Here is a 22,115-nt window from a genome sequence, read left to right as displayed (position 1 = left end):
AGCTCCAAATTCAATTACTTTATACCTCAGTTAGGAAACAGAGAAATATTTGTTTAAATGACCTCAAAGGTCCCTTCCAGCTCTTGATCAATGCTCCTATAATCCTATAATGGTTCTTTAGTGAAAATAACATTTTAAGAAAATAATTTTAGTGTTTAATGGTGTTTGTATCACTAAAACATTAAAGCAGCTCTGACGCTCCAGGGCCTCTAACCCTGATGCCTTCCTGTATCAATAACTAGAGGAAACTAGCAGTAGCTATTCTTAAAATAACCATAGATTTCACCATGAATGTTGGTGCACTGGTAGTTTTTAGCCTGCTGGATATTCTGTTTGAAGTCTATGCAGTAGTGCCTCCATCAAAGGGGAGGGGTTCTAATGATATATTCTGTTGTTAAGAAACTTTATCAGTTAGGAATGATGTATTTATTCAAAATATGTATAGTGTTTTAAGGTTTATGGCAATATATTAGGGATAGGAATTGTGATTTCATTAGGATAGAATATGCCTAGGGGAGGCTACTCACTCCACCAATGCAGTTCTGTACTTTTCTCTGGAACCTATGATCTTAGAGGGTTGCCTATAGCAAGAAGAGGCTAACTGACTTGCCCACAGGCAGGAGAATTTTTTTTTTCTGGGTATGGAGCCCTGCTTAGAGTCAGAAAGTTCACCTAAGTTCAGATTTGCTGCACATAATTACTAGCCCTGTGACCCTGGTCAAGTTACTTGACCTCCGTCTACCTCATCTGAAAAATGAAGGGCTGGCCTTGGTGGCCTCTAAGGACCCTTCCAGGCCTGATTCTATGACTTTGTGACACGGTGTCTGACTTCAGGTAGTTTATAGTCTAGTACAGGGGTGGGGAACCTGCAGTCTAACAGGATCGTGTGTTTAAATCCTAATAAATCTGGAAATCATCTTATCCCATCTCCTTATTTTGCTTAGAAGGAAACTAAAGCCCATGGGGGGAAAGTGACTTTAGTTTACTTTGACAAATATCCATTCGGTACCTACTATATAGAATGAGCTGGGGATACAAAAACAAAAATGAAATTGTCCCTGCCCTCATGGTGTTTCTGTTTTACTGGACTTGCATAGATTATAGAAGTACTAAATTGCAAAGTTGGGATCAGAACCCAAGTCAGAACTATGGACTCTCACTCAGAATTGGACAATACTAAACACATCTACAACATCATAGAGCAAATGCATCATTTACCAAATAACATTCTGTGATGTGTGAGGGGAAAGATTTAATCAGACCAAAGATTTCCTGGAGAAGGTAGCATTTTAGTTGGGCATTGAAGAATGGACAGAAGTTGTCACAGAGATAGGAAGGAAATGTTTTCTTGACCTAGGGAGCAGTAGGAGCAAAAGTGCAGAGGTATGTGTGAGAATCTATGGAGAGAGGGTAGGAAAAGTAATCTAGTTTAACTAGGACACAAAGTTTATGGCAAGGAATTATATGAGATAGGGCTAGAAAGGTGGCATGGTACTAGATTGTAGGGAAGGCCTTGAATATCAGTCAGATGTGTTTGAACTTCACGGGAGTAAATTCAAACTTGAGAGTTTTAAGGAGAATGGTGGCATAACTCTATCTATGTGAAAGAGAATGTTCTGGCATTTGTATGAAGGATGGAGTAGAGGGAGGAGAGAACAGTAGCTGTTGAAGGAGTTTATTATAGAGTATAGGAAAGTGGGATAGAGCAACTCTATTAGGCTGGTGTCGTGGAGAATTGAGAAGGGTGTGCTTTAGTGGGAGTAGAATTCCCTGGTAATGGATCTTAATAATTGGCTCTGAAAGATCAGAGAGCCTTGAAATAAGATTTAAAGATTACGGTTAGGTCATAAATGATATTGCTTTCCATATAACTGCCTTATGCAATGGGCAGTGCAACCATTATTAGCCTCTTAAGGTAAGGCCACAGAAGTATGTGACTTTCCTGTGGTCAGATAACCAGTGAATGTCAGATCTACAAACCTGGATCTCCCATTAAGCCAGAGCTCTTTCTTCCATGCATTCTGTGATCAAAAAGGGGAAACTTTGTATGAAACACAGTTAACTGCTAACCAAAGTAACATCAAATATACAAAAGTAAATAATGAATCCTAGATCCCTAACGTAGCTTTAGAATTGAAGAGACTTTGGAGTTCATATCGCCCAGACCCTACTTGAGTCATGAAGGCCATCTAAAATAACCTCTACACGTAGTTATCCAACTTCTGCTTGAAGACCTCTGTTGAAAGGCAACTCATGATTCCCAAAGAAGCATTTGACTTTAGGACAACTCATTATTAAGAAGCTTTCCCTATGTTGAGCCAAAATCTATCTCCCTGTATAATTTGCATTGTTCTACCCTGCAGTATGATGCAGGTGAGGACCTTAGTTTTGTGTCTTACTAGCCACGTAAATTTGGGTAGAGTACTGTAATCCCTCTGAGCTTCAATTTCCTCATCTGTAAAATGAAAATATATGCTCTGACTACCTCAGAGGGATGATATCAGTTCAAGTACTTGGAAATATAAGACATGCTACAGTGATCGTTGTTAAGAATACTGGTAAATTATTAATACATTCCAGAAAACGAGGTACTTATATTTATAATTTGATTATTGGATCAGCGTCTTATATAAGTCCTGTCAGATTGCAGCTTTGCACAAAATAGGCATTCAATAAATATTTGAAGCAATGAAAAAAACCTAGCCCAAGTGTTAACTCAAGAACTAGTGCTCTAGGTTACTGAATAGCTTTAAATACTAACAGTTTTTATGTTTGAAGCCCATGGGCTGACTTGTATTAAATTCAATAACTATGCTTCAATTAGGAAACAGAGAAATTACTTGTTTAGATGACCTCTGGTCTCTTCCAACTCTTGATCTATGTTCCTATAATCCTATGATTGATTCTTTAGTGAAATTACCAACTATTTTATAGAAATTAATTTCAATATTTAATAGTGTTTGTATCACTGAAACATTATAGCAGTAACAATGCTTTGGGGCTTCTAACCTATAACTAAAGGAAACTATCAGATGCTATTTTTCAGAATAATCATAAATTTCAACATGAATATTATTCAGCAAGTCCAATAGATTATTATATTCCAATGTAAAAATCTTCAAAAAATGAAAAATTTTTCAACATTTTAAGGGGCAAGGTAATACTATGGTACTTTTATGTTAGCATTAATTAAGTAGGACTCCCATATTTCAAATTAACATGTTTAAAATATTAATCTGCTTACAGAAAGATTTCTGAAACCAAATTTTAAAGGGAAATTTTTAAGAGCAACTTTCCCAAGATAGGCAACTGAAAGTAGGAGGCCATTCATGCCTGCAGATTGATCATTCTAATTGTCTTGGGGATTATTATGACAGTGTATGTTCTCTCCACTAGTGACTACTTTGGTTTTTATTGAGCTCCATTGGGTCCCTAGCTGCTTTCAGAAGTTAATGGTGTTTGGTTACAGGGCCAATTTGATGTATTTTGACTCTTGGGAAGTCTAGGTGGGTAGCTGGGAATGAAGTAGGAAGTAGAAGCTGAAAATAGACCTTATTTAGAATTGCTTTGCTAATCAGAATACTGCTTGCTCAAGATCACTAAGGAAATAGGAATAGGAAACTTGAATGGGACCTGAAGAAGGGAAGGGATTTTGGAATAGGAAGGCAGGACGGGGTATAGGTAGGGTAGAGGCTTTAAACAGTCAAAGAACAGCATGAGTAAAGCTATCAGACTTGGTTTGGGTTTTCCAGATTTAAGGCAGTCACCCCAAACAAGGCTAGTCCAGTGAAGCCCAGTTTCTTTCCATCTAACCAAATACTTCTCCTTCACTTTGAAGGAAGAAAAGAGGAAGGATCAAAGAGATATTCTAATATATTCCTTCACTTCTTCATTCTTCCTCAATTAACCATCTGACAGGATCTCATTATTTCTGGATCTTTTAAGAAATACTATACTTGAATTGACAACAGACAGCCATAATGAAATATAAATTAACTGGAATGAAAACTGACTTGTCAGCTTAATTGAGTATAATAACTGTATAATAATGTTACAGTGAACACATTCATACTAACAAGTTCTTAATTTTAAAACATTGCACTTAAGATTGTTACTTTCTAAATTCCCGGGTGGACTCAGAAGTTCCAGGGTAGTAGACCTTCTCCAATCTGTATTTCCATGATTCAGTAGAACTTGATCCATCCTTGGGAAATTTAGAGGCAAAGTCTGAAGAGACATGTGCCTCTCCCCAAACTTTGCCTCAGTATTAATTTCTTAATGGGACTTTAATTCATGAAGCAGTTCCTGGAATAAAATGAGGAGTTTGGACCAGATGAATGCTGCAATCCTTTCTATTTCTAAATCTGTGACCCCACATACATAGCAAGAACTTAATAAATTCTTGTTGGATGACTGACTATCAATCAAGGATCTAATGAACATTTATTACTTTTGTGTCTAGCACTTGGTTAGGCCAGATGAAGAATGCATGAGAAATAAAAGGCAGTCATTTTTATTCTTAAGTCCTTTATGATGGATAATCAAGATACGAAATAGAGAAAAACTAAGTGTGGCATAGTATAGACTATTAGTATAATAGAAGTTTGGAAAAAGGTAGGGCTTGCCCTGAACCTTGAAGAATGTGTAGGAATTGACTAGGTAGAAAAGAAGGGTATACTTTCCTGGGAGAAGAAAAGCATGAGCAGAAGCATAAAGGAAAGAATATATCATGGCAAGTTTGGATAATGAGGAAATTGGCCTGAGTAGAACGGTGTATTCATGTTGAAGAATAGTAGCAAATAAACGTGGACAGGTGGGATGGGACCAACTCATCAAGGAGCTTCAGAAATTTAAACAAAGGTGTTTGAATTGGACACAGGCAAGCAAGGGGAAGAAAATGTAGTTCCATTTGCAGGACAGCCTGTATGAAGGAGGGAGTGTGGTAGGAAGATATCAGTTTGGTAGTGGTATGTGAGATATCTCGGAGAGGCTATTAAACAAGTGGTAAGTTGGGTATAAGAAGATGAAGCCTTGACTGGACTGGGGGGTGGGGTGGTAGTAGGAATGAAGAGGGATGGACAGAGAACTTTGGAAGCAAAAAATAGTTATACTATGTACTCACTGGATAGAGATGAAGAAGGATGAGTCAAAGATGACATGTCTGAGAGAATGGTGGTGCCTCTGACAAATAGAAATGGGAAAGGTTGTGAAAGGGAGGAGGGAAAAGGGAATGACATAACCCACAACTATTCATTGAAGAAAACAAAACATTATGTCATAGGATAAAGGGATTTAGAGCTGGAAAGAGATAATCTAGTTCAACTCTCTATTATACTCTATTAAGAAAACTGAGGCCCACAGTAGTTAAATGAGTAGTCCAAGGCCATACCCCCATACCAGAGTTTTTTCCTGCGGGCCTGCTTCTCTGCATTGGCAGGTGGTTTGAGTGGGGCTTTGGGGACACGAGTTATGCAGGATAAGAGATGTATTTGTTGATAACTCCAACCTTTAGGCTAAGAAGAAGCACATGGATTTCATCTCCTGACTCCTGTCTTTACCCAGGCCTTTAAAGCTCAAGGTTGTTTAAAAAAAAACCAACAACATATAAAATTATTTAAGATTATCAATTGACTTCCCTAGCTCCCAGCAATTTTACAACCTGCTTAAAACACACACACACACACACACACACACACACACACACACACACACAATAACAACTAGCAACCAACAAACTTCTTTGAATGATTTATTAATATTTTTTTTTAACATTGTTTTGGCTTTGTTCCTGAGATTCATTAATTCCAGTATTACTGAAGGCAAGCTTCTTTTAATCTTGTTGTTATGTCAAGCTTTGAAAAAGCAGGGAATATGTCATCTTCCACAAACTCAAGTGTTTATTTCTCTTATCCCTCCCTATTCCAGAGAACAACCCATCTTCACCACCAGAGCACATGTCTTCCAAATAGACCCCACCACTAAGAAGAACTGGATGCCTGCAAGCAAGCAGGCAGTCACCGTTTCTTACTTCTATGACAGCACAAGAAACAGCTATCGGATTATCAGTGTGGACGGAGCGAAGGTAGGAGGGGGCACTAGCATGCTCGTGACCTGCCTACCTGTTGATGAAGGCTGATTACACCAGAGCTCCTTCACTCAGAGGAAGGTGGGAGATAGGGCTAAATACAAGTAGAGACCACTAGAGTGACTGATGAATATTCACAAGTACAGTCCCTGACTGCAAAGAGATTTTTACTTACCCCTGTATTAAGTCTTATTTGACCTTCTCCTGATTGGCTACTCAAAGGTACCTAGCAAAAGACCCCAGACCCTTTTGTCTGCTTTAGTGCGATGAAGAACTGTACAGCTACTCATATCTGCTGGTCATTCATAATTTGCCTATTACTTGGAAAGATAAGATTGCCTGCATTGCAGTTAACTGTGTGATTGAGTTAATGTCAAGATCCAGAATGGCAGTGTGTTGGGACACATCTGATTTTTTGTGTTTAAGTGAGTATGTCCACTAAATGGGTTTGTATACTATTAAAATGTGCTATAATTAGATCAACTGTGTGTAACAACTTTATCTTGTTCCTTGAAATCACAAATCTGACACATATGCTTGTATGATGTAATGTTTCTGTAGAAAGTAATTAAAAACCATATGAAACTGAACTCAAGAATTACGTAATCTACGTTTCCAGCCCTGAACCTCATTCTGAGTATCAGTCCTTTTGTCTTCTAGACATTTTCCACTTAGCCTATATCACATCAAACTGTACATATCTAAAACTAAACCTGTCATCTCTAACCTTCCCTCTCACTTTCCCAACAACAAAAAATACCTTTTCCTCTTCCTTGATTTTCCTATTTCTGTGTTTCTAGTCTCTCAGATGAAAACTGGGAGTTGTTATTGAATCCTACTTCTCTCTCACCCAATAATTACTTAGTCACTAAGCTTTTCAAGTCTTCAAAATGTCTTTTATTTTTCCTCTTTTGATTCCTGTTACTACCACCATGGTCTCTAAATCCTTACTATCTCATGCTTGGACTGTTAGAGAAATCTCCTAACTAGATTCCTCCTCTCCATATTCCATTCCATATCCAGGTCATCCATTATATCAGTGTCAGATGAATCTTTCTATAACATTGTTTAACACAATAAAGTCTGAGCAGTCTGAATTGGATGTGGCAGATCCATAACAAGTGTAATTGCTGGCTGTGTTTCCCTCTCCAATTTGAGAATTATTGCAGTAACTTATTTGAAGGTCATCTGGATTAATAATAGATCCCAATTGATTGAGGGAAAAACAAAATATTATTTAAATAAAAAAATTCTAGATCCCAATCTACTATGTAGTGACCTTGTGCCTTAAGACTTAAGTTCTTCAGTTATAGAAAGTTTTCAAGGTTCTGTGTACCTAGCTGCATGTCACTGGACTCCAAAGGATTTGAAAGAATGAGTGAAGCATCTATTAATTGCTTACTGTGTGCAAAGCACCATACTAAGTGCTTTGAGATACAAATAGAAAATCAAGACAGTCCCTGCTCTCAGGAAACTCAATTAAGTTCAAAAGGAGGAAACAACATACATATGGAAGATTTCCATAGATGTAATAGGATTTTTACATAATTTACATAGATGTAAAAGGATTAGCTGTTAATGGAAGAAAATAGGCCATCCTGAGTCACTACCCTTACTCAAAATGGCTTGGTGACACCCCAGGAGGGCTCAAGCTCAACATCACAGAAATGATTTGGGGTTTAACAGCTAACCAACAATCCCAAGAGAAAGTTTAAAATAAAAAAAAGGTAATTTGCCTATCATTGGGCATATCCAGCAAGTTCCTTTCCAACTCTAAATAGAGTTGTCAGATGGAAAGGTCCCATTGTTCTTAGGTTGCAGTAGCAAAGCACCTATTAATGCCTCTTCCTTAATGGTATTTCCACTGATAAAATCATATCAGTTTCTGATGTAGGACTGTTTGATAATGCCAAGGAGTTTGGTGGCAAGAACTTTCTTTTCTGGGTTTTCAGTAGCTCTGACTGTTAACAGTTGCGAGAGCAGTTGCCAGGCTGCATCTAGACAGAGATTGCCTCTCAGGATATCAGAGGACTCTGGGCTAGAAGCATTGCTATTCCAAAGGCTTTGGGTTCAGTTCTGGGCTGTCTCCATTGGTATCTGAGGGGAAATCATGGTCATGGTGGTGGTGATTGTCTGACCTGCCTGGCACATGCTGCTTCAGCTAGGCTGGCTTGCTGGCCTGGTGTTTGGCATTTTGTTGGCAATTGGTGGAGATGAGTGGCTCCTTCTCCTCTGGAGTTACTTCTTCAGATGGTGACTTTGGGGAATGGTCTGGAAGCAAGACTGGTGGTTTGGGAGGTGCTGCCACAACCAGGGCTCCTATGCTTGTTTGAATGTTGGTGGCATTTGGTCAGCAGTTGTCACTGATGGTGATGAAGAATGTATATCCCTTTTTACAGTGACTTATCCCCTCAATAATTGCTGTGGGAGCTGAACTAGAAACAGGTCTGGTGGTTTGGGGAATATTGCTATCTCTAGGGCTCTTGGGCTCAAAGTCCTGGCCTATTTCCATTTAGGTCTAAGGGGAAATGGTGGTTAAAGTAGTGATGGTAGTGGTGATTTGATTTGCCTGGTACATGCTGCCTCCTGTCTCTCCCTCAGGGGACCTTTCTGCTTCCGGTTAGCTGACTTGGCTCCTCAGCTGTTGCTCCCTCTGATGATGGCTTTGAGGACTGATCTAGAAGCCAGACCAGTGGTCTGGGAGATACTGCCACTCCCAGGGCTACCTGATTGTTGGTGGCCATTTGTTACTGATGGTGATGAGGAGTGTGAACCCCCTTTTCACAATGATTTCCCCCCTCAACAAGAGCTGTAGAGTTTTGACTGGAAACAGATCTGGTGATTTGGGGGACACTGTTATTCCCAAGAAAGACATGTAAGATGAGGCTTGTACCCTCAAAGTACTTGTAGACTATAATCCATTTTTCTTCTGTGATTCTTTATAACATTCTTCCTTACATTTTTTGAATTATGGAATCACATAGATAAAGAGAGAATCTGGCCCAACTTTCTCACTTGAAAAATGAGGAAACCGAAGCCCGTAATGGAGAGATGACTTGCCCAAGGCTAGATAGCTAAATAGCGACAGCACTAAATGAAAACTCAGCTCTCCTTACTCTTAGTCTGATTTATTTCCCCTGTGCCATGCTGTATCTTAGATATGTATAGAAATATTTCTTGATATTAGATCTAATAGGCTGTGATGACATCATGTGGATTTAAACTTTCATAAGTATTTAGAGTTGGAAAGGAACTTGCTGGATATGCCCAATGATAGGCAAATTACCTTTTTTTTATTTTAAACTTTCTCTTGGGATTGTTGGTTAGCTGTTAAACCCCAAATCATTTCTGTGATGTTGAGCTTGAGCCCTCCTGGGGTGTCACCAAGCCATTTTGAGTAAGGGTAGTGACTCAGGATGGCCTATTTTCTTCCATTAACAGCTAATCCTTTTAGTTCATCTACTACCCCTGAAATGAGTTTGTACTTGTAATTTGGAGTGTTGTGCTCTCAAGGGATATATTGGACTTAATTATAGATAAAAACTACTTTCCCAGAGAAAGTACTTCAGCCTTGTTAGCTGAGCTATTATAGCTTCTTGTTGTTGTTTGTCCTTCATTCTCGAAGAGGACCATGATTTCAGGGAGGTGATGCCATGACTTGTAAGTGAATTGAATTTAAGTTAGAGTGGACTATGCAAAGTCACTGGCCTCACTTTCTCTTCCACAGCCATCTGAGTCCAGTGGTGAGATATAGATCAGGACAACCGGATGTGGCCCAGATGCCTTGGTGAAGTGTTAGTGACAGTATGACTATCGATAAGGGCCTACCTTATACAAAAGAGGGCAGTGAACAGGGTAGAAATTAGCCCACATCAGAGATAAGGAAAATCATTTTGAAGTTCTGCTAGTTAACTTGTTAGATACCAGTAGAAAGGTCATATACATCTCTAGGTCCAGCACAAGGCTGAAGGGTAGCACTATTTGTATCTTAGTTCATTGGAATAAAATTTGCGGAGTGTAGACCTGAAATCTGGACATTAAGGAGTCAAAGGAATAGTGATAAGGAGATGTAGGATTGAATCCTATACCTACAAAAATGTACTAGGGTGTTCAGTGGAAGGGTCCTACTGTAATGAAATTGTATTTTCAATGAAAAAGAATGCTTAATAATAAGAAAAATGCAAGTCAAAACAACTCATGCCCATCAGATTGGCAAAGATGACAGTAAAGGAAAATGACAACTCTTGGAAGGACTGAGAGGACAGGTATATTAATGCATTGTTGGTGGGGCATTGAATTTGTCTAACCATCATGGAAAGCAATTTGGAATTATGCTAAGAAAACACAAAATATTCTTACTCTTTAACCCATATTTCCCATTCTTATACATATACCCTAAGAACAACAGGCAGGAAGAAATGTCCCAAATACACTGAATTTTCATAAAGACACTTTTTGTGATAGTCAAGAACTGGAAATAAAGTAGTTGCCCATTGATTGGGAAATGGCTAAACAAACTGAGGTACATGAATGTAATGGTATAGTACTATGCACTAAGAAATGATAAAAAAAAATTTGGAAAAAATGGAGAAAATAACATAAATTGATGCAGTGTGAAGTAAGCAGAACAAGGAAAGTTATATATGCAAACTGATTACAACAATATTATGGGAAGGAATAAAAAAATGGAACTGATCACTTTGTAATTATAATAATCAGGCTTTGGTTCTGAAGATGAGATGAGAGAATGTACTTCCCTTCATTCCTTGTAGAAATGGCTTTGAGGACTACAGGCACTAAACATTGCATTTAATATCAAATTTAGTTGATGTATCTGTTAATTTGTCCAAACTACTTTTTTTCTGTTTCTTTTAAAAAATTCTTTATTATAAATAATGTCTTTATGGGAAGAGAAGGAAGAATATCTGTAGAAATAAAGGTGATGTAAAAACAAAGAATATAAACAAATCTTAAAAATAAATGTTATTTGTAATGTTTTATATAACCGGTGGAGGAAAGTGGGGTCAGGCACAAATGAACTACAGCATATTTTCTGTGATGATCTCTATTCAAGGAGTGAAATAAGTGATGCCCTTGAAGATATGTAGGATCTGAAATGGAGGTGGCTTGGCTTTGTAGCATAAATGAGGGATCCCAGAGGGACACCATATGTGCTCTGTCGGTTCCCATTGAAATGTGCCAAGTCCTCGAGGGGGGCCTCTAGCATGGTGGGTGGTTCCTGATGGAGTCTTTATGGAAGAATATGGATAAGAGTTGCACAGGATGAGAAGGCAGGGATTGGTTGCAATCTTTGTTGATGGAGGGAATATCCACATTGATGAAATCATGGATACTGTGAAGTGTAAAGATACTTGAAATTTACATGCGTTTTACATTTACAAAACATTTGATGCGAAATCTACTCTGTGATTTGATTCTCCCAATAGCCCTGTAATATAAATAGAGTAATTGTTATTCTTATTTACCAATAAGGAAGTAGAGGTATGATTACATAGCTAATAAGAGGCAAAGTCAAGATTTTAATCAAAATCTTCAGATCCAAATCCAGGATTATTCCATTTTAATCCAGTCAAAGTATACTTATTTTAAATGAGTAGGGGGCCTAAAACCATGGAGAAATTAGATCTTTTGGTCTCTGTCCAAATTAGATCTTGGGGCATGCAGAATCTTAAGTACTAGAAGGTAGAAGAAGCCAGGGAAGCATGCAAGTAGATAAGCAAAGTCTGTCAAAGTCCAAATTAGGGAACGGTAATATGGATTGTGATGTGAGGATTTTATTTGAGGGATTTATTTTATCTGTTTTTACTACCCATTTGAAATTACTGACATCATTATTTACCTTACCCCTTTCTACCTTAATAGATGGTATTCGTGCCTGGCTCCATCCTGTCCCCTGCTGTCATCCTTGATGATGTCAACATTCATATTGGTAACCCATTAGTCAGGGGTTACCCATGTCCTCCTCAATGCTGCTGCTCTCTATCTCCACTTCAGAAATATTACAAACAGGCACAAGCATACCATTAATCTTATGTTTATAAGGTACTGGTTCACCTTCAAAATCCTGAGGTTCATTATTGCTCTCTTTGGTGATGGCTTTTTAACTTATTGTCAATCCCACAACCTGAACCACAGTTCCTCCCTCATGGTTGTTTTATTTTATTTTTTTTTTATTCCTTGGCTTCACCAAGACTTTCTTCACCCAACTTAGTTTATCTAAAATATAATTCCTCTCTTGGTTAACCTCAATCCCTTCACCAACCTAGACTCCATGACCATTTACATCAGTGCTGCTTTAACTATGACCCCAGATTCCTTTGTTCATCTGACCTATTGTACCCGCTGTGACAATCACTAGCCCAAGAACACTTTCACTCTTCCTTCCCCTACCAAATTTGCTCTTGGTCAATGATTTCACGTCTGGCAGCTACCCAGCATAACATTGTTCATATATCTCAATTCATCTACTCAGCAAAAATTTTTGAATCTGTACAATATGCATTTTGTTGTTGTTCATTTGTTTTCAGTTGTGTCTGACTCTTCATGATCCCATCTGGGGTTTTCTTGACAAAAAAAAAAACTCATTTCCTTCTCCAGCCCATTTTACAAATGAGGAAACTGAGGCAAACAAAAACAGCTAGTAAGTGTCTGAAGCTGGGTTTGAACTCAGGTCCTCCTGACTCCAGGGCCAGTGCTCTATTCACTGTGCCATCTAGCTGCCTCATGTGTATAATGTCCATAGCATGGTGATAATTAATAGAGGAGATATGAAATTTAGATACAACATAGTCTTACTCATTTTCACTTTCCTAGACATATATTTTTTCAGTTATTTCATTTTTCACTCAACTTTCAGAGGAAGTCCTCTTATTCCTGTTATGCTGACTTCTCTACCTGTGCCTTAGATCTGATGATGCTGAAGATGCCTTGACAGCTCCTGAGAAATCTTGTTCATGTGTATCTTCTCCTTTAATAATTGAATCTTTCCTTTGACTCTTTTCCCCCTGCCTTCAGACATACACAGGTCACTATCTAAAAAAATAATAACTTTACCTGAACTTCTTCCCCCCTCTAGTATTTCCCTCCTTGCTTTTCTTGCACAACCAAATTTATTGAAAGAGTAGTGCCTCCGTTTCTCACCACTCACTCTGCCTGAGTCATAGCTTCTGAGAAACAGAGAACTTAGAGGTCACCTGGTCTAATCTTCTATCTGATGCACATATCTCCTCTATAGCTTCACAAGAGCAGAATCTTTAAAGCTCAAGAGATCATGCAATCTACCTCCCTTCCCCTTCATTTTATAGAAAAGAAAATGAAGATCCAGAAAGTTTACATGATTTGTTCAAGTTCACATAGTGGTAAGAAGCAAGTCTGGGATTGGCTTCAAATCCAGTACTTTGAGCTATACCACATTGATCCCCAAATCTCTGTTATGTTGGATAGCTTCAGAAGACAGGATTGTATGAGTCAGATCTGTTCCCTTTTCCACATGTTGATCTTCAATTATTTGAAGATACATAAATTACCAATCACTGGTTTCCTAAATTATCCCTCACTTTAACATGGTCCTGAATACCCCCACAACCTGATCCACCTTCCTCTAGACATCCTCTAGCTTTTTAGTATTCCACTTTAAATATGATTCCTAGGAGAGAACAAATACAAGATGCATTCATTTTGCTCAATGCCTGGCCAGTACTGAGTCTACTATTACCTTTCTTGTTGTGGCCATTACAGATCTACTGATACAACCTAAGGTCACATTAACATTTTTGTCAGATACATACTGCTTCCACTCTAGCCCATTTCCCACATCCCTCTCCCACCAGAACTGGGACTCTGCCCCCGGGACCCTGGGCTCTCATAGGGGAGCTTTTAACCTATCTTAGCCAGAACCAGGTCACCAAGACACTTCTCAGGCATTTCCAAACCATGGCACCCCTCCTTGCTTTCTAGCCCCTTTGTGCTGTCTCTTACCCCCCTCCCCCATTAAAATGTAAACTTCTTGAAGGAAGGAACTTTCTTTCTCGCTTGTGTTTGTGTCAATGTATAGGATAGTACCTAGATGGATACCTAGTAGAAGGATAAATTTTTTTCAATTATTCGTATGATACTGTTAATTTCCTTAATTCCCTTTGATCTGATTCCTTTCTCTACTATTTTATTAAATTGTTTTCTCTAAAGTTACCAATGACTTAATTCTTTCCAAATCCAGTGACTTTTTTCATGACCTCTATTTGCCTTGACACCTTTATTGTGGTTGACATTGTTGACCAACCCCTTCCTTGAAAGTGTCTCCTTCTCTTTGTGATTATAAGATATTTTAGTTTTCTTCCTACCTCTCCAACTGTGCCCTTTCTAAGTTTTTTCCCAGTCCCCTAATAGTGTAGACCTCCTTCATGGTTCAGTCTTTTGTTTCTTTCTCTCTGCAGCTTCTTCCTCTGTAAGCTTTTCTGCTCTGATGGCTTCAGGGATTACCTTGATGGTGATGATTTCCCCATTTACACCTCTTGTTTAATAGAACTGTCCATTGGATATTTCCATGTGGGTGTCTTGCTCTCACTTGAAAATACCTGAGCCTTTCCGGATCCATGTTTCAGTACTTGAAGATAATCCACTAATTTTCAGAGCTTTCACCTTTGAGTCCAACACAATCCCACTGCATCTACTAGATGACCCTACTAACCAGACCATGCTTCTGTTTCATATCCCATTCAGCCATTCAATCTGGCTTTTGTTGTTTAGTCATTTTCAGTCCTGTCTAACTCTTTGTGACCCCTTTCTAGGCAAAGATATTGGAGTGGTTTCCTTCTCCAGCTCGTTTTACAGATGAGGAACTGAGATAAAGACAGTTAAATGACTTAACCAGAGTCACACAGCTAGTAAGTGTCTGAGGCCAGATTTGAACTTGGGTCTTCCTGACTCCAGGCCAGGTGCTCTATCCACTGAGCCACTTAGCTCTCTATCTGACTATAAGTTTTAGAGCAAAGTATTTCCCTGGTCCCCTCTGTAGAAGTTGTCTTCCCTTATTGGAATGTAAACTACTTGAAGGCAAGAACTATGTTTAAAAAAAATATTTGTATTCCCAGTGCTTAGCGATTTCTTCAACATAAGTGCTTTTTCATTCATTCATTTATTTGATTATACTATCCTTTCTTAATCATCTAGAATTAAAACTTGGTTTAAAAAAATCCCTCATTAACACCCTTAATATACAATCATCATCAAATACTACCAGTTCTTTTGTCACTAAATTTCATCAATTACTATATCAATTACTATCCTTACTATTGCCATTACCACACCCTTATTCTGACCCTTGTTGCTTGGGCTATTACAGTGATCCTGTAACAGGTCTTCCTGCCTTCAGCCTTTTCCCTTACCCATTTCTGTTAGACAATAAGGTAGCTATGGATGACCTTGACTTGAGTAAAGTGGTAGAGTTACCTGCCAAGAGTGCAGGCTCCTGTGGGAGTGAGTGGGAGCTTCAGGAAAGTCAGAGAAATAATTTTTGTAGACATATTAAGAAAGAAACCAAGGGATAACCAATAGGGTTGCTAACAGTTGTAGGGTTCAGGTGAAGCAGGACAATGTCAATTTGCAGTAGACTAGATGTGCACAGCTTTGTGTCTTTTCTTAGCATTCTACTTTGGGGCTTGGCAACGGAAACAGAGAAAGCAGCCTCTGATTATATTCCAAGTTTGGCCATGGTGTATTGGCATGATAAACACAGTGAAAGATCAGGGGTCAAAGCAATACAGGGTGGTAGTGAGGGTGAGAACTAAAGCTATAGACAATAGAGTTAAAGTCAGGTAAGGAGTAGGCATGTCAGGGATTGAGCAAAATAGGAATGATTATATGAGGAAGGGTATTGATTGGGTTATTTTTCAGTATATATTTGTATGTGTTCACAGTATCATAGGATTTAGAATTCAAAGAAATCTCAGATCATCTAATCTACCTAAATTCACAGCCTCACAAATGGGGCTTAGAGAGATTAAGTGCCTGTCCAGGGTTGCACAGGTAATATAATAAATAGCAGAATGAAGTTCTTTTTGAATAGATCTTATTTTCCTGGGGTGGGAAAATGGGAAAGTGGCAGCCTATTTTTGGACCAGTGAGCGCTATCTTCCCAAGGTGAGCACTTTGAGGAATAACCCTCATTTGGATATATAAATTCTAGAATTAAAAAAGAAATCTGTCTCTCTGCTTTATAGACATATTTTATATTCTGTTGTTTCACATGTCACTTATATCATTTGTGGCTCAGAATCATTACTATGCTGAGAACATTTTTTTCTTGTTGGTTATTAAAACACATCCTTCATATTATGACCCAACGAGATGAGACACTGAAGAAGTGATAGCTTTAAAAAAAAAAATCACTGAAATCTCACACCAGAATGAGCTCCCTGGATGAGCAAACACAGCAGTGAACAAAGTTGACTTTATAAATAACTCTTCAGCTGCCATGGCCACTGACCATTGGAATAGCTGCAGCATTAACTTGCAGATTCTTTTAGCAGTTGTGCAGGCATTTCTGAACGCCAGATACCTCTGGCAATGCAGCAGGGAAAAACAAAATACCTAATAACTTAAATAGTTGTTTCATCGAACAATGTGTCCTCTTAACTTTAAACAGCTTCTTGGCTGTAAGTGATCTCCCAGGTTTCAGAGACTGAGCTAAAAATAGGAGGAAAAAAAATAGAACTCAAAAAAAGTCACATTTATGTAGTACTTTAGCCTTACCATTCTGTACCTCGTGTGTGTGTGTATGTGTGTGTGTGTGTATGTGTATATTTAATTTGATCTTCATGGCAAACCTGTGAGGTTAAGTGTTAAAGTATTGTTATCCCCATTTCAGAGATAAGGAAAGTGAGGACCAGGAAAAAAGGGGACTCCTTTGGTCCCAAACCTAGTAAGTGCCAGAGAGGTGTCTGACTTCAAATATTCTTTTGATTATCTCAAGGTTGAGTAGTCTTGCAAATTTCAAATGGCCTAATGCACAAGACTTGAATGAATGATACAGGAAGGTGTGCCTAGTACAAGAAAACAAATTCCTTTGAATAATGTTATTTGAGGGATCCAGGGAAAAATCTCAACCAAAACATTTTCCTTACTGGTTCCTGATGCTTGAAATTCCACCATTAGGATTTCCTTCTTTCAATTGTCCCCAATTAACATGCAAACACTTCTAGGAGACATGATATGTTAAACCTCATAAGCTCTTAATACCTAGATGTGGATTTGTCAAGGCTTTTGACAGATAGCTACAGTTGGGTTTTGTTTAGGGGTAGGATGTAGTAGAGGCATATGGAGTCTCAGATTGGGGATCCCTGGGTAACTAGGGAATAGCATGAGGGTAAAGAGTACTAGGATAGGGGATGCTTTTGTAGAAATGGAAAGGTGTCAGACACAAACTATTACAAGGTTACTTGGGCTGACTCTCCCTTTCAGTTATTATCAGAAAAAGTATAGGGTTGTGATGATTTATAAATAATGGAAATAGGAAAGTTGGTGAGGGGATCTAATTCCAGAGATCATAGATGTAGGCCTGGAAGGGACCTTAGAGGTCATTAAGTCCAGGCCCTTCTTTTTACAAATGAGCAAACTGGCTCAGAGAGGCCAAGTAATTTGTTCAGTTACACCAAGTAGTAAGAGACAGATCCAGCATTCATACTCAGGTCATGCGATGTCAAGATCAGCATAGGGGAGTGAGTTCAGTTTTTCATGGTATTGAATTTCAGGTACTAGTTGGACATCCAAATGAAAATGTTCTCTAGGCACTTGGATATGAGAGAGGGTCACCTATATATGGAAAGGAAGGCATCAACCTGTCCTGTCAAATTCCAGACCATTGATCCCTCCATCAGCTTCTCTTCGTGTTTAGTCCATATAATCTGAATGTATCACTTGCTCCAAATCATCACCACTATTGTCTGTTGTGCCCAATGACCCACTTCTACCTAATAACAATAACAACTCACTTTTATAGAACACTGTAAGGTTTGGCCAGCACTTTTCTCCTGAACACCATGTGAGGTGAATGATACAAATAGGACTTTTTATAGAAGATAAAACTGAAGCTCTGAGAATTGAAACCACTTGTTCTTGATCACATAGCTAATAAGTATCTGAAACAAAATGTGATTCTAGCTATTCTGACTTCAAGCCTAGCATTCTATCCACTCTTCTCTGTGGCTAAATACCTGGAAAACATAAGTACTTGGATTATAATTTTCATGTAATGCTTCTCTACTGCTTATAGGTTGAAGTCCTAACTCATTACCTTGGCATTCAAGGCCCTTCACAATCAATTACCAACCCACCTTTCCAACCTTATTTCTTTCTTCCCAACATGAGTCATAGTGTGGAAGAAACATTGGATTTAGACTTTGGAGTCCGAAACCTGACTTTGAATCCTACTTCTTCCACATACTAGTTGTATGACCTTAGGCAAGTCACTTCACCTGGAAAGACCTCAGTTTCCTAGCCTGTAAAATGGCAGCATTGCACTAAGTGATCTCTGAGATCCCTGTCAGCACTAGCAGTCTATGACTGCTTCATTGAAGCTACACTGGTCCCCTCCCTGTGTCCTGAATACCCATTCCCATCTGCAATCCTTTTTTTCCTCTTTCCCCTCACTCGACAGCTTACCTAAATTGATCTGGCCTTCAAGGTCCACTCAAGTCTCCCCTTTCTATTAGGCCTTATGTGGGATATTCAGTGAATCATTCTTTGCCTCATTTCTTACCTAGTCTTAATCAATGAATGGGCATTGCCTCAGTCAAACTGAGACCTGTTAAAGACCTTAGCTTGAAAAGGTCAATGTCCCCCATTATATCCTGGGCCATCTCAAGTTGTCCTGATCCACTGGACCCAGATGGCTCTGGAGGAGAAAGTGAGACTGGTTCATTTGCAAGTCATAGCATCACCTTCCTGATGCCGTGGTCCTTTTCGAGAATGAAGGACAAATAACAACAACATAGAATATACTCCAACTTCACCCATTCTCTGGTAGCAACTCATTATCTGTATCACTCTCTGGATACTTAATACTGCCTCAGATTATGTAAACAATTGTATTTTTCTGTGCGTCTTATTTTCCCCAATTTCAATGGTAAGTAAGCTGCATGAGGCTTTTACATTTTGACAGGAGACTGGTGCCTGAAAACTAAAGAAGGGTGTTCTTTTGGTGGAACTTTAGATATTGAGGATGATTAAAAGAAATATTTTGAAGTGGAAGTTGGCCCTGAACCATTCAGATCATATTGCTCAAAAGAACTGGGTTTCATTCAATAGATGTCTTGCTAAACTCCTTGGCCCTAGGCTTGTGAATTATACCTTTTTAAAGGTAATTTCCTCTGTTCCTAGCACAAACAATTTTTGTTCAATGAATTAATGAGTTTATTTTGGCTGTGACCATGATCACTTAAGTTTACTGGTGTCCTGTTTTGGTGTTTTATTGATGCCTTGGAGATGAATATGAATATGAGCTGAATTTCCCAATCATTAAGCTGTTTTATAAGTGGGAGTCTCCTTAGTACTGTAGATTTTGAGAGTGCTGATGCTAGTGTGTAATTTAGGATCCAGAGTGTACGTTATGGGCAGTTCCCACTTGGAACTTGGCTTTGATTTGATTCTGCCACAGGCCTAATAAAAGGCTAAACTTCTCACAGCCTTTTCTTCACATTTTATCTTAACTGAAGGTAATAGCACCCACAGAGTCAAGATTTAGCCTGAAGATAGTCACCTTAATATGGCTGCTCCAAGGATAAATACTCCCTACTTAAAAGCCAAAAAGCTCTTTGCATTTTGTCTTTTTTTTTCTCTAGTCTCTGTCCTTTCATTTATACATATTAAGAACTCCCTTTACTAATGATGACATAATCTGAACTTGTGGAGTAAAACCTCGACTGTAAATCTGGTGCTTTCCATTACCCCATAATTTGCCATGAGAGGCGATTTCTTTTTTCCAGGTTCTGTAAGAACTATTTATATAGTACAATGAACTATAAGAACTCTTTATATAGCACGGTTTATATGAAGCACAATGCCTTGGAGAGCCTGTCTTTTCATGTACTACAAATAACTCACTGAGAAAAGTTGTTCCAATATGGTTATTATGATGAAGCCTGACTTTTAACTATTCTTCATTGAAGCCATCATCTCCATATTTGTAGGTCCTTCCATAAATCTATCATAGAGTATCTACCCAGAGTGCTGGACACTCCTCTCTGGGTCTTTTTATATCTGATATGTCTACTACAACTCTTGGACTGTCCATCTGACAATTGTTTTCACTAGATGAAAAGCCCATCTTTTTTTTTTCTGATTATATATTTGATAGATGGCATATTTAATGCTGCTACTTGTGCGCAAGTTGTTGTTACTAATATCCACCATAAGTCTCTATATATACCTTGCTATTTACCATATTAACTATACCACTTTCCAAAGATAATAATGATAGAAGCATTTTTATAATACTGATAGAAATATCAAGAAAAATCCCTGTTGTCCTTCTGTTCAGTATCAGAACCTAAAATTTAAGTTCAACAACCTTTAATTTAAAACCCAGAGCTGGCCTCTAACTCAGGGCAACTTGGGTTCAAGTGCTACCACTGAAACAGGCAAGCTCCATGATCCTAGGTAAGTCATTTGATCTCTTGGTATCCTAGGCAACTAACCCACAGACCTTTTTCAAATCATATCTGCTTTAGTTGAGGGAGTTCATTCAATGGAAATTCTTTATGCTAATTATAATATTGACAACCAGGGATGTCCCCCAACCTATCTTCTCTGGCTAGAGAATTTTCCATCAGAGGATGAGTAGAGCTGAGGTGAGCTCTCCTCGCCATTTGAGTGTTACATATGGTTCAGCACTGAAGGACCTGACCTTTGTGGTGATGAAGAAGTTCCTTTATTGGTCATTGAATCAGAGGAGCTCAGCTCAACTCAGTTCCATGCATGCCGTATTACTGTGTGCAGAGGGAGGGGAGGTGGGCAGTTACCCCCTTATACAATGAAATCAGAGGTCTGATCTAAAAACTAAATATGCAAAAATAGAAAAGAATAGATCTTATTATTACTGGTATCTAATGTCTGGTGAATTTATTTGCCCTCTGCTTATAATTTCCCTGAGGCTGTGTAGGAGAGTAAAAAGAGCACTATTTTGAATGAGAAAATCTGAATTCAAATCCTGGCTCAGTGAACTTGAGCAAATCAATTCTGTTCTCTGGGTCACTGTTTGATGTTCTCTGGGTCACTGTTTGATGGCAGTGATAATGTTAATGAATGGCTAACATTAAATAGCATGCAAAATGTTTTACAAATATTACCTCATTTCATCCTCACTGCACTCTTGTGAGATAAATACTTTTATTATTGCCATTTTACAGATGAGGAAACTGAGACTGACAGAGGTGATTTTACTGGGTTTAGTCAGCTGCTTAATATCTGAGAGGCAAGATTGCAGCTGAGGTCTTCCTGAGCTGCTTCTACAAAATCCTTTGCCCAACAGATATCCATAAGGTAGGTAGGGATATATAGTATACCTACCCCTACCTATCTCAGAGAGTTGTTATTAAGAAAGGATGGAGTAAACTGTAGAACTCTTGCTGTTTGGCAAATCTTTTTTTTTTAATTAATTTATTTTGATTTATCAACAATCACTTCCATAGGCTTTTGAGTTTTACATTTTTCTTCCTCTTCCTCCCCCCTTCCCCCAAGACAGCTCACAATCTGATATAGGCTATACATTTACCTTCCTATTAAACATATTTTCACATTAGTGATGTTATAAGGAAGAATTAGAACCAATAGGAGGAACCACCAGAAAGAGGAAACAAAACACAACAGAAGATAAAAAATAGCAAATAGTATGCTTCAATCTGCATTCAAACTCCATAGCTCTTTCTTTGGATGTGGATAACATTTTCCATCATGAGACCTTTGGAGATGTCTTAGATCCTTGCATTGCTGAAAAGGGCTAAGTCTATCAACGTTA

General features: G+C 38.5%; 1 protein-coding gene across 2 annotated transcripts in view; it reads left to right on the top strand.

Annotated features, from left to right (window-relative positions):
• HOMER2 (homer scaffold protein 2) overlaps positions 1-22,115 on the top strand; it is a 146,746-nt gene that overhangs the window by 73,683 nt on the left and 50,948 nt on the right. For both annotated transcript variants that reach the window (XM_027851832.1, XM_027851831.1), the window contains exon 2: positions 5,926-6,082. In XM_027851832.1, the coding sequence (XP_027707633.1) occupies positions 5,926-6,082 (157 nt within the window). The remainder of the gene's footprint in view (positions 1-5,925; positions 6,083-22,115) is intronic.

Source organism: Vombatus ursinus, unplaced genomic scaffold (genome assembly GCF_900497805.2).
Source record: "Vombatus ursinus unplaced genomic scaffold, bare-nosed wombat genome assembly UNPS02009205.1, whole genome shotgun sequence".
NCBI lineage: Eukaryota > Metazoa > Chordata > Mammalia > Diprotodontia > Vombatidae > Vombatus > Vombatus ursinus.
This window is presented reverse-complemented; position numbering and strand designations above follow the sequence as displayed.